Below are 12,155 nucleotides of genomic sequence, written 5' to 3'. Positions count from 1 at the left end.
AAAAAAAAAAAAGAATATTACATTGCTTCATTTATATTTCTAATTTTATTAAACACTGTGGTTAAAACTAATATTGCCAGCTTTAAAACAAACAAACAAACAAGGATATGTGAAAAGTGATGTGTATTTGCTCTGTAGACCAGTGAAGAGGTGGCATCTTTGATGAGTTCCCTGAGAGTTCCCAGCCAATGGCAGAGAAATGTCACCTATAAGTCAAACCCTAATGGGAAATTGCCTGATTCTATGGACTGGAGAGAAAAGGGGTGTGTTACTGAAGGAAATACCAGGTGAGTATTACCACCCCATGCCTATGCATTCTACGCAGACCTGCAGACCTCTCTCTCCCTCTCCCTCTTTCTCCCTCTCTCTCTCTCTCTCTCTCTCTCTCTCTGTGTTTACCCATATACTGGGAAAGGAATTTCAGTCTTTTGTGTTTGTTGTTCTTGTATTCCCTACTAAGTTGTAAGGTCCTTTGGGGTAAGGATCGCATTTACACTTTATTTATTACTCCCTCAGTGCTTAGAACACCAGTGGTTATGAGATCTCCGTTGTATACAAAAACGGTTAACTATATACATCCTTCTGTAAGGCCAAGTTAGTGTTCATCTCATCCATTGGTTAGGTTACACCTGATTTTCCTAGATATCATTTGATCTGAGGAAGGATACTTTAGGGGAAGGAAATCAACCTATTGCCTCTTAAAATCATGTGACTGTAGACATGTATCTCCTCTTAGAGGTGAAGATAGGTGGAATTTGGCACATGCTCAGTGAATACTCTTAATATATTTGACTATGCTTACTATTCTCTGAGCTTAGATATTTACAAATATCAAGGTTGAACCTTGCCTAGAGAACAATAAAAGATTTAGTCTTAATCCCACTGTCTAAGAGAGAAGGAAATTGTAGTGGGGACTGCTTCCTGAGAATTACGGACAGATGTGACACGGCTAAGAGTTGCTCTATATTGTGAAAGCTATCCTCACTGATTTTCTGTGGTTTCCTTTGTGACCTTATGTGTATTTTAGGGTGCCTGTGGTGCTTGCTGGGCTTTCAGTGCTGTGGGAGCACTAGAAGCACAGCTAAAGCTGAAAACAGGAAAGCTGATATCTCTCAGTGCACAGAACCTGGTGGACTGTTCAACTGACAAATACCAGAATAAAGGCTGCGGAGGTGGCTTCATGACAGAGGCTTTCCAGTACATCATTGACAACAATGGCATTGATTCGGAAGCTTCCTATCCCTACAAAGCTGTGGTATGTCACAGGCAAACTTTGTGTGCTATTCCATGACCTTGTTCAATTCATTGACTCATTGTACCAGAATCACCACTAACTCGATTATCTGAGAAGCAGTGTTATGTGTATGAGAGAGAAGACCCATGAATAACTCTTAAATTCCTGAGTTTTCTTTCTTCTGCAATAGCCTCCTTAATTTGTTAGTGGCAGTGGGTGTATATAGTATATCAGAGTTGCTATAATCCAAGCATCTCAGGAGTTTGAGGCCAACCATAGGTAAAGGAAGACCCTGTCTCACAATAAAATACAAGACCAAAGGGCTGGTAGGGTGGCTCAGGGGTTGCCTCGTATAGTTATAGACCCTGGGCTTAGTCCCCAGTGAGTGTGGGGATAACCAGCGGCAAAATATTTTTATACAAGGAAGGAGTGTTCATAATTAAACAAAGACTTTAGCCAAGCCATCTTTAAAATTCTCTTTGAATAATCTCCCTAATATCTTTTGTTAGTCTTATTAGACAGCCTCCATGCTTCGCCTGATTCTCAGATCATCAGGTGACGAGGTGGCTCATGCCTATAATCCTGGCTACTCAGGAGGCTGAAATCTGATGATCATGATTCTAAACCAGCCCAGACAGTCTGTGAGACACTTATCTCCAATGAACCATGAAAAAGCCAGAAGTGGAGCTGTGGCTCAAGTGGTAGAGTACTAGCCTTGAGGGAAAAAGCTCAAGGATAGCACACAGGTCCTGAGTTCAAGCCCCAGGACTGGCACTAAAAGAAGAAGAAGAAGGAGCAGGAGGAGGAGCAGGAGGAAGAGGAGGAGGAGGAGGAGGAGGAGGAGAAAGAGGAGAAAAGAAAAAAGGAGTCATAGATACTTTAAAAGATTAAAGTGCCGGGCTGGGAAGGTGGCTCAGTGGTAGAGCGCTTGCCTTGCATGCTTGAGGCCCTGGGTTCGATTCCTCAGCACCACATAAGAAAAAAGAAAAAAGCCGGAAGTGGTGCTGTGGCTCAAGTGGTAGAGCACTAGCCTTGAGCTGAAGAGCTGAGGGACAGCGCCCAGGCCCAGAGTTCAGGCCCCATGACCGGACCCCAAAAAAAAAAAAGATTAAAGTGCGGCCAGGCACCTGGCTCACATTTATAATCCTACCTATTCATGAGGCTAAGTAGGTAGATTTTTTTTTTTTTAATTTTTTGGGCCTGGCAGATGAACCCAAATTGGAGACTCTTATCTCCAATTAAACAGCAAAATGCTGGACCAGAAGTATGGCTCAAGTGGTAGAGTGCCAGCCATGAGCAAGAAAGCTGAGCAAGAGCATAAGGCCCCAAGTTCAACACCCAGTAGAGGCATACAAAAATTTTTTTAAGTAATACTAAAATTTATTAACATTACATGCCAGGTATTATGCTATATTCTTTATGTGTCATATCTCTTTTAAAATGCAGAGAATGATGGGCTGGGAAGGTGGCTCAGTGGTAGAGTGCTTGCCTTGCATGCATTAGGCCCTGGGTTCAATTCCTCAGCACCATATAAGAAGAAAAAGTCAGAAGTGGCACTGTGGCTCAAGTGGTAGAGCTCTTGCCTTGAGCTGAATTGTTGAGGGACAGCACCTAGGCCTAGAGTTCAGGCCCCACAACCAAGAAAAACAAATAAACAAACAAAAACAATAAAGTGCAGAATGAGTCAGGTGCTCATACCTATAATCCTAGCTACTCAGGAGGCTAAAATCTGAGGATTGCAGTCACATCCAACCTGGGGAAGGAAAGTCAGTGAAAATCATATTTCAAATTAGCCATCAGAAACCCAGAAGTGGAATTGTATCTCAAAGTGGTACAGTGCTAACCTTGAGCACAAAGGCTCAGGGACAGCACCCAGGCCCTGAGTTCAAATCCGACAACTGACAAAAATAAAATAAAGTGCAGAAGGCAAGCATATTTGAAAACTAGACTTAAGAGTATTGGTGATTTAGAAAGGAATTCTAACTATGCTTCTTTATCTGATTATACTTATTTAAAGGATGAAAAATGCCATTATGATTCAAAAAATCGAGCTGCTACATGTTCCAAGTACACAGAGCTACCCTTTGGAAGTGAAGATGCACTGAAGGAAGCTGTGGCCAATAAAGGACCTGTTTCTGTTGCCATAGATGCGAGTCATCCTTCATTCTTCCTCTATAGAAGCGGTAAAAACCGATATATTATCCTCTTGTTATATGCTAACTTAGCATATAGGTTAACCAGATTGTTACATTTTATATTAACATTTTATAGCCACTTCTAATTACATGCCAGGTAATATGCTAAATTCCTTATGTGTCAGATCTCAATTACCACCACAATAACCCTAATTTGCAAATGAAAAATCTCAGTAGAGAAGTTGGTTTACCTAAAGTCATACAACCTGAAAGTGATTAAGCTGTTGTTGAAAATATAAACTAGTACAGCCATTATAAAAAGTGGTATGGAAATTCTTCCCCAAATTAAAATAAGAATTACTGCTGTAATACAACAATTCCACTACTGGGTATAAAGGAAAATCAGTACGTAGAAGAGACATCTGTACCGCCATGTTTACTGCAGCACACTATTCAAAGTGGCCAAGAAATGGAAACAACCCAAATGTCCACTAACTGATGAATGGATTAAGAAAATGTAGTATATATAGCCATGAAAGAGAAAATCCTGTTGTTTGCAACAACGTGGATAGAACCCGGGATCATTATATTAAATGAAATAAAACAGTCACAGAAAGACAAATACTGCATGATCTTACTCCTATGAGAATACTTAAAAAATGATTTCAGATTAGGGATGTGGCTCATGTAGTAAAGTATTTTGTCTAGCTTGCTTGAAGCTCTGTGTTCAATCCCTAATATCACAATAAAATAAATAAATAGTTAACACCAGTAAGTTAAAAGCAGGCCAGCTGGGTGCTGATAGCTAACGCCTATAAGGTTAGCTACTTAGGAGGCTGAGCTCTGAGGATCATGGTTCAAAGCCAGCCTGAGCAGAAAGTCTGTGAAACTTTAACTGCCAAAAAAGGTGGAAGTGGAGTTGTGACTCAAGTAGTAGAGCACTAGCCTTGACCACAAAAGCTCAGGGGCAGTGCCCAGGCACTGAGTTCAAATGCCAGGACCAGCACCAAAAAAAAAAAAGGCAGAATAATTGTTAAGAGAAAGTGGTAAAATAGGAGGAAGGGAGGAATAGGGACTACTTGACCAATGGGTACTAAGTTATAGTTATATAGGAGTAAACAGTACTTTGTAGTATTGCTTATTAAGATGACCATAAATACTCCAAGGCTGGAGCATGACTCAAACATTTGCCTAGCATACTTGAGGACCTGGGTTCAATCCCCAGTAACTGGAAAGATTATTATAGATGCATGTAGTGATGTATGGCTGCAATTCCAGCACTCAGGATCTTTCCTCGATAAAAAAAATAATAATAATAACAGGGGCTGAGAAGGTGGCTCAGTGGTAGAGCGCTTGCCTTGCACGCATAAGGCCCTGGGTTTGATTCCTCAGCACCACATAAGCAGAAAAAGCTGGAAGTGGCGCTGTGGCTCAAGTGGAGGAGCACTTACCTTGAGCTGAAGAGCTGAGGGACAGTGCCCAGCCCCAGAGTTCAGGCACCATGACTAGCAAAAAACAAAAACAAAACAAAAAAAATAGCAAAAAAAGATGGTTATAATGAAGCATAGTATATATTTCAAAAGACTGGATGAAAGGAATTTTAATGTTTTCAAATAAAGAAGTTATGTATTTGAAGAGACAAACATATTATGCAATGCACACATGGATCAAAACATCTGAGGGAATTATGATTGAACTGATGCTGAACTTGGCAGGAAAATTGACAGATATAGCATGATGTCAAAGAATGATAAGCTCTAAAATAGTTGATACATGAAAGTATGTTACTAACATTTTAATTAATCTTGTCCTATGTCCAAAATGGTCTAAGAAAAAGTAAGAGAATTTTCAAATGTCTTTTATTATCAGATGGCATTCATTCTTTTCCCACAACTAAATTTTGTTCTCAGGTGTCTACGATGACCCAGAATGTACTCAGAACGTGAATCATGGTGTGGTAGTGGTTGGCTATGGTAATCTTAATGGGAAAGACTATTGGCTTGTGAAAAACAGGTAATATATTTGTAAATTATTGTCTATTTAATTAAATCAAGAATTTGAAGGAACATCAACAAATGATATTGTGATTATGATGATGATCATCATCATGACATTAACAATAATAAACATCTATAGTTTCTTACCAAATAATATTCTAAGTTACTCAGTTCCTCCATTTTTCTACTTACTATCTAGCCTTCATCTCTTTGTTTTCATCATTTGTCTTCTTCAATACTTCTCTATTTTTTTTTCAGTTCCCCTTATGAACAAGAATTCTTTTGGTTAGCCCTAAATGTTGGTATCTCCCTCCCATCCATCCATCCTCTGCACAATATCTTTTTATTCTATATTTTTCTATATCATCCCATTCCTACAACTTTAGCCATAACCTACATGTTTCTGATTTTCAAGTATATATCACTACCTCTAATGAAGTTAGGTATTTGCAATATTTTCAATTAAATATACTTTTACATTTTATTTTAATTTAGTTATTTATTTATTTTTGGTCCACTCGTGGGGCCTGAACTCTGGGCCTGGGCGCTGTCCCTCAGCTCATCAGCTCAAGGCTAGCGCTCTACCACTTGAGCCACAGCGCCACTTCTGGACTTTTCTGTGTATGTGGTACTTCTGGACTTTTCTGTGTATGTGGTACTGTGGAATTGAACCCAGGGCTTCATGCATGCCAGGCAGGCACTCTACCACATTCCCAGCCCACGTTGGAAAATTCTGTATCTTAATTTTTTTCAGTTGTGAGGCTTGAACTCAGGACCTGAGTGCTGTCCCTGAGCCTCTTTGTGCTCAAGGCTAGTGTTCTTGTTCTACCATGTGAGCCACAGGACCGCTTCCAATATTTGAGGGGTTAATAGGAAATATGAATCTCACAGGCACTTTTCTGCATGGGCTGGCTTCTAATCATGATTCTCAGATCTCAGCTTCCTGAGTAGCTAGGATTACAGGCATACATCACTGGTGCCCAGCATATATTTTTTTCATGTACTGACCCTAATTATTCCTCATAACATACACATACTTTTTCTTCACATTCAATATAAACAAAACAAAAAACCACACCCATTGATAAGAGTAACGATGGAGTTTGCATTTTAGTGTAAAGTTATTGGCGAGCCATTAAAGGGTTTTAAGTGGGGAGGCAGCAAGTACATAAAGGAAGCTAAAATAGGAGTCCAAGAAAGAAGTTGAGAAGTTACAAAAAAGACCAGAAAATACAGATATAATAATGTTTCAAAGCCAAGAAAGAAGTGAGGTGAGAGTAGACAACTGTATTAAATGGTACAAAGAGACAAAATAAGACTTGAAAAATGCCCACTGGGGATTGATACATAGAATATTTAACAGCTGGGCACCAGTGGCTCACGTCTATAATCCTAGCTACTCAGGAGGCTGAGATCTGAGGATCAAGGTTCAAAGCCAGCCTGGGCAAGAAAGTCTGTGAGACTCTTATCTCCAATAAACCACTCAGAAAACCAGAAGTGGCACAGTGGCTCAAGTGGTAGAGCACTAGCCTTGAGCTGAAGAGCTGAGGGACAGCGCCCAGGCCCAGAGTTCAAGCCCCATGACACCCTCCTCCCCCCCAAAAAAAGTTTTTAAACACAGCTTCATTAAATTATGCAACTTGAGTTCTGGCAAAAACCAGCCCTTTAAGTTTCTCCACTACATGCAAATACACTATCTTCCTTTACAAACTTTTGCAACAGCTTCCTTCTGCTGACCTCAACATCAAGATTCTACTACTTCTTCTCAAACTAATAATCCTTGCCTGTGCCTCTCAAGTGCTGAGATTACAGGCATGCACTATCATGTGCTTTGGGCTCCATCTTCTCTCATTCTCCAGTAAAGACACCCAGTTTTCCTTTCAACTATATGTATTTTTTCTCTGTCGTGGGGCTTGAACTCTGGGCCTGGGCGCAGCTCAAGGTGAGAGCTCTACTACTTGAGCTACAGCACCACTTCTGGTTTTCTGGTAGTTAATTGGAGATAAGAGTTTCACAGACTTTCCTGCTCTGGCTGGCTTTGAACTGTGAGCCTCAGATCTCAGCCTCCTTAGTAGCTAGGATTACAGGCGTGAGCCACAGACAGCTGGCTCAATTAAGTTTTTTTACTGCACTCCAAATACACTAGCTATTCTCAATTTCATGCTTCTGCTTGTATTGTAGTTTTAGCACTGAATGGATTCTGCCTTATCTAATAATTATTTGTATAATTATAGTGACAAAATCTCTGAATTATAAATAAATTCAGACTTATCATAAAGTTATATTCATTTGATTCAAAGGCCTATCCTTAAATGAGAGACCAGGGGCTGGGAAGGTGGCTCAGTGGTAGAGCATTTGCCTTGTATGCCAGAGGCCCTGGGTTCGATTCCTCAGCACCATATAAGCAGAAAAAAAAGCCGGAAGTGGCGCTGTGGCTCAAGTGGTAGAGCGCTAGCCTTGAGCTGAAGAGCTGAGGGACAGTGCCCAGGCCCAGAGTTCAGGCCCCACGACCGGACCCAAAAAAAAATTAAAAAAAAAAAAAAGAGCATTTGCCTTAAATGAGAGACCATATCCTCTTTTCTTTTGTCATTCTTTTTTAGTTTTGGTGTTAAATGTCATTTCTTTAATGAAATTATGGTGATAATAGCATAAAATTTGTGTGTGTGCATGTGTGTGTTGTTTATGTACATGTGCACCAGTCCTGAGGACAGAACTCAAGGCCTGGGCTCTGTTCCCTGAGCTTTCTTTGTTTTTGTTTTTGTTTTTTTGGGCGTCCGGTAGTGGGGCCTGAACTCTGGGCCTGGGCGCTGTTCCTCAGCTCTTCAGCTCAAGGCTAGCACTCTACCACTTGAGCCATAGCACCACTTCTGGCTTTTTTTCCCCTGCTTATGTGGTGCTGAGGAATCGAACCCAGGGCCTCAGGCATGCAAGGCAAGCGCTCTACTACTGAGCCACCTTCCCAGCCCCCTAAGCTTTTTTTTTTTTTTTTTCCTCAAAGTTAGCACTCCTGGCTTCTGGTGGTTAGTTGGAGATAAGTCTCATGGACTTTCCTGCTCAGGCTAGCTTTAACTACAATCCTCAAATCTCAGCCTCCTGAGTAGCTAGGATTTACAGGCATGAGCCATTAGCATCCAACTAATTTTTATTTCCATATATGTTAACTTTTAAATTGATAAGTTCATATCATTCTACAAAAAAATGTTAAATCTTCTATGTGCATGTAATAAAAAAGTGAGCAGATCATTGGTGTCTTCTACGTCTATCCCATGAATTCTCTCAGTATCATCCCTGACAAGTCGTTCAACAACTCTCTGCTCAACAATTTCCAGTGCCAAGGAGTTTACTTCCTCACAAAAGAGCACATTCTATTTTTGAATAGCTTCAATTATGATAAATTTTATCCATTCATGTCTTTCTAATCTGCCCTGCTCATCAGTTACTTTAGAATCCCCTTTCCTATGACATTTTCATTAAAATCACTTGAAGTATTTCTTTTTTTCTTTTTGGCCAGTCCTGGGGCTCGAACTCTGGGCCCAGGTGCAGTCCCTGAGATCTGCGATTAATTGGAGATGAGTCTCACAGAGTTTTCTGCCCAGGCTGGCTTCAAACCACCAGTCTCAGATCTCAGCCTCCTGAGGGATTACAGGTGTTAGCCACCCACGCCCAGCTCAAAATCTCTCTTTCTCTCTCTCTCTCTCCTTTCTCTTTCTTTCTTTCTCTTGCTTGCTTGCTTTGCTTTTTTTGTGCCAATCCTGGAGCTTGAACTCAGGGCCTGGGCACTGTCCCTGAGTTTCCTTTGCTCAAGGCTAGTGCCCTACCACTTGAGCCACAGTACCACTTCCAGCTTTTTCTCTTAATGTGGTATTAAGGAATCGACCCCAGGGCTTCATGCATGCTAGGTAAGCACTCTACCACTAAGCCACTAAAACATCTTAATGGTTGTTCCTAGTAAGGCACTGGTGGCTCATACCTAATTCTAGCTACTCAGGAGGCTGAGATGTGAGGATTGCAGTTCAAAGCCAGCCTGAGCAGGAAAGCCCATGAGACTCTTATGTCCAATCAACTATTCTAAAGAAAAAAAAAAGCATTAGTGACACTGTAGCTCAAGTGGTAGAGCACTACTCTGAGCAAAAAAGCTCAGGTACAGCACCCAGGCTCTGAGTTCAAGCCCCAGGACAGGCACAAAAACAAAAAACAAATAATCAAAATAAAACAAAAATTATCCTAGAGGAATCTTTCTTTCTTCCTTTCTCTTGCTTGTTTGCTTTGCTTTGATCCTATTATGCAAAAACACTTAGAAATGGAGCCATATAAATACTTGTTCTTACACAAGGAATATTTACAAAGCAGGAACATTGGGATGAACCTTGCATTGTTGTCTTAGGTGTTTGTTTCATATGAAATCACTCTAGGACAAAAACAGATAAAAGTGGGTATGATTTTATTGTATTTGTTTTTCATTTTATGTTATTTCTTTTTCTCAGCTGGGGCATCAGCTTTGGTGAACAAGGATATATTCGAATGGCAAGAAATAGTAAAAATCACTGCGGAATCGCTAGCTATTGCTCCTACCCAGAAATCTAGAGGATCTCTTCTTTTTACAAGTCAAGAAAATGAAATATCACCTTAGTTTGGCCTTGTATATTCTGGAGAAATAAGTATGTCACAATCAATGTATATTTACTATGTTAACTGGAAGATATAACTTGCCTCTTCACTTATATAATTTTACATATCTCTGAGAAAAGCTTGTAAATTAAGTTATAAATTTACTGTAGACATAACTGTATATGAACTGGTCTTCCTGAGATAATCTGTTGTGTCTGTCAGTGTTTTATTTTACATTCTGTCATTTTGAGTCTCCTATAGCCTTTTGGAACATGATGGCCTAAAAATGTTTAATAAATCTGTCATTTCAAATTTCTATTATTACCACATATCATTTTTTTCCCTTTCTTTTTTCCTTTTTTTTTTTTTTTTTGCCAGTCCTGTGGCTTGAACTCAGGGCCTGGGCACTGTCCCTGAGCTTCTTTTGCTCAAGGCTAGCGCCCTACCACTTGAGCCACAGCACCACTTCTGGCTTTTTCTGTGTATGTGGTACTGAGGAATCAAAGCCAGGGCTTCATGCATGCTAGGCAAGCATTCTACCACTGAGCCACCTTCCCAGCCCACATATCATTTTTTTAAAGTTAGTCTTAATTGCTGAGAATGTGGCTTAAGTGATAGAGTATCTGTCTCCTAATTGTAAACCTCTGAGTTCAAACCCTAGAGAATAAAAACAAAAACAAAACCCAGAAAAAAATCCCTCACATTATTTTTCTTAGGTAATTGTTATGTTTATAATAAGAATGTTAATTATAGTATACTCGTAATGGCTATGGCAACTTTGATAGGAAAAAATATTAATTTATACATTTTCTAAGGCTCACATTTTATCTTTGCACATAACAAATTTAATAAGGGGTTTATTTATTTACTTATTGGCAATACTAGAGTTAGAGCTCATGGTCTTTCATTTGCTTACTAGGCAATCTACCATCTGAGCTACACTACTATTCTGCATTTTACTGGTTATTTTAGAGATGAGACTCTTGAACTTTGTTCCTTGAGCTAGCCTTGAATCATTATCCTCTGGATTTCAGAGTCCTAAGTAGTTAGGATTACAGGTATGACTCACTAACACCAGAAAGCTTTATTTTTTTGTCTGTTGTGGGGCTTGAACTCAGGGCTTGGGTGCTGTCCCTGAGCTCTTTTGCTCAAGAATAGCTCTTTACCACTTTGAGCCACAGCTCTATTTCCATTTTTTGGGGTTTTTTTTTTTTTGTTTGTTTTGGGGCTGGGGTTTTGGGTTTTTTTTGAGAGTGGTGAATTGGAGATAAGAGTCTCCTGGGGGGCTGGGAAGGTGGCTCAGTGGTAGAGCGCATGCCTTGCATGCCAGAGGCCCTGGGTTCGATTCCTCAGCACCACATAAGCAAAAAGAAAAAAGCCGGAAGGGTCGCTGTGGCTCAAGTGGTAGAGCGCTAGCTGAAGAGCTGAGGGACAGCGCCTAGGCCCAGAGTTCAGGCCCCATGACTGGACCCCCCCCAAAAAAAAGAGTTTCCTGGGACTTTTCTGCCTGGATTGGCTTTAAATTACAATCCTCAGATCTCAGCCCCATATGAATACAGGCTTGAGCCACCGGAACTTGGCTTTATTTTTAATGGTGGTATATATTTATCTATTTACTTACTTGCTTTAGGCAATATTGGAGTTTGAACTCAGGATCTAATTCTTGTTAGGCTTTCTACAACTAAGCCATGCCTCCAGCTTTAAATAAGTGGTTTAAAATTAAATGATATATAGGAGGGGGCATTGGTAGCTCACCCGTAATCCTAGCTACTCAGGAATCTGAGCTCTGAGTAAACTGGTTTGAAGCCAGACTGATTCTTATCTCCAATAGGTATGTCTCAAGTAGTAGAGTGCTATTCTTGAACAAAAATGATCAGAGACAGTACCCAGAGGTCCTGAGTTCAAGTCCCAGGACTGGAAAAACAAATTATATAATATAAACTTCATTAATCATTAAACTCATGTGCTTAAAATTGCGCAGTTTTTTGGTTTTGTTTTGTTTTGTTTTGTTTGTTTATGCGATGCTGGGAGCAAACAGCCTCCCTCTGAGTCTCATCTTGGGCCTGGAAGAATTATTTTAATGATCAATAATTTAATATATTAGTTTAAATAATTTTTGCAGGGCTGGTAAGGTGGCTCAGTGGTAGAGCGCTAGCCTTGCATGCCTGAAGCCATGGGTTC

At 40.2% G+C, this 12,155-nt stretch overlaps 1 protein-coding gene across 1 annotated transcript in view; it reads left to right on the top strand.

Annotated features, from left to right (window-relative positions):
• Nucleotides 1–10,290, top strand: part of Ctss (cathepsin S) — a 16,983-nt gene extending 6,693 nt beyond the window's left edge. Inside the window, 6 exon segments of the mRNA XM_013015001.1 lie at nt 139–274; nt 277–287; nt 1,028–1,255; nt 3,252–3,417; nt 5,280–5,382; nt 9,851–10,290. Of these exon segments, the coding sequence (XP_012870455.1) occupies nt 139–274; nt 277–287; nt 1,028–1,255; nt 3,252–3,417; nt 5,280–5,382; nt 9,851–9,950 (744 nt within the window). The 3' untranslated portion in view covers nt 9,951–10,290.
• Nucleotides 10,291–12,155: the final 1,865 nt, after the last annotated feature.

The sequence above is a fragment of the Dipodomys ordii genome, unplaced genomic scaffold (assembly GCF_000151885.1).
Source record: "Dipodomys ordii isolate 6190 unplaced genomic scaffold, Dord_2.0 Scaffold26, whole genome shotgun sequence".
Lineage (NCBI taxonomy): Eukaryota > Metazoa > Chordata > Mammalia > Rodentia > Heteromyidae > Dipodomys > Dipodomys ordii.
This window is presented reverse-complemented; position numbering and strand designations above follow the sequence as displayed.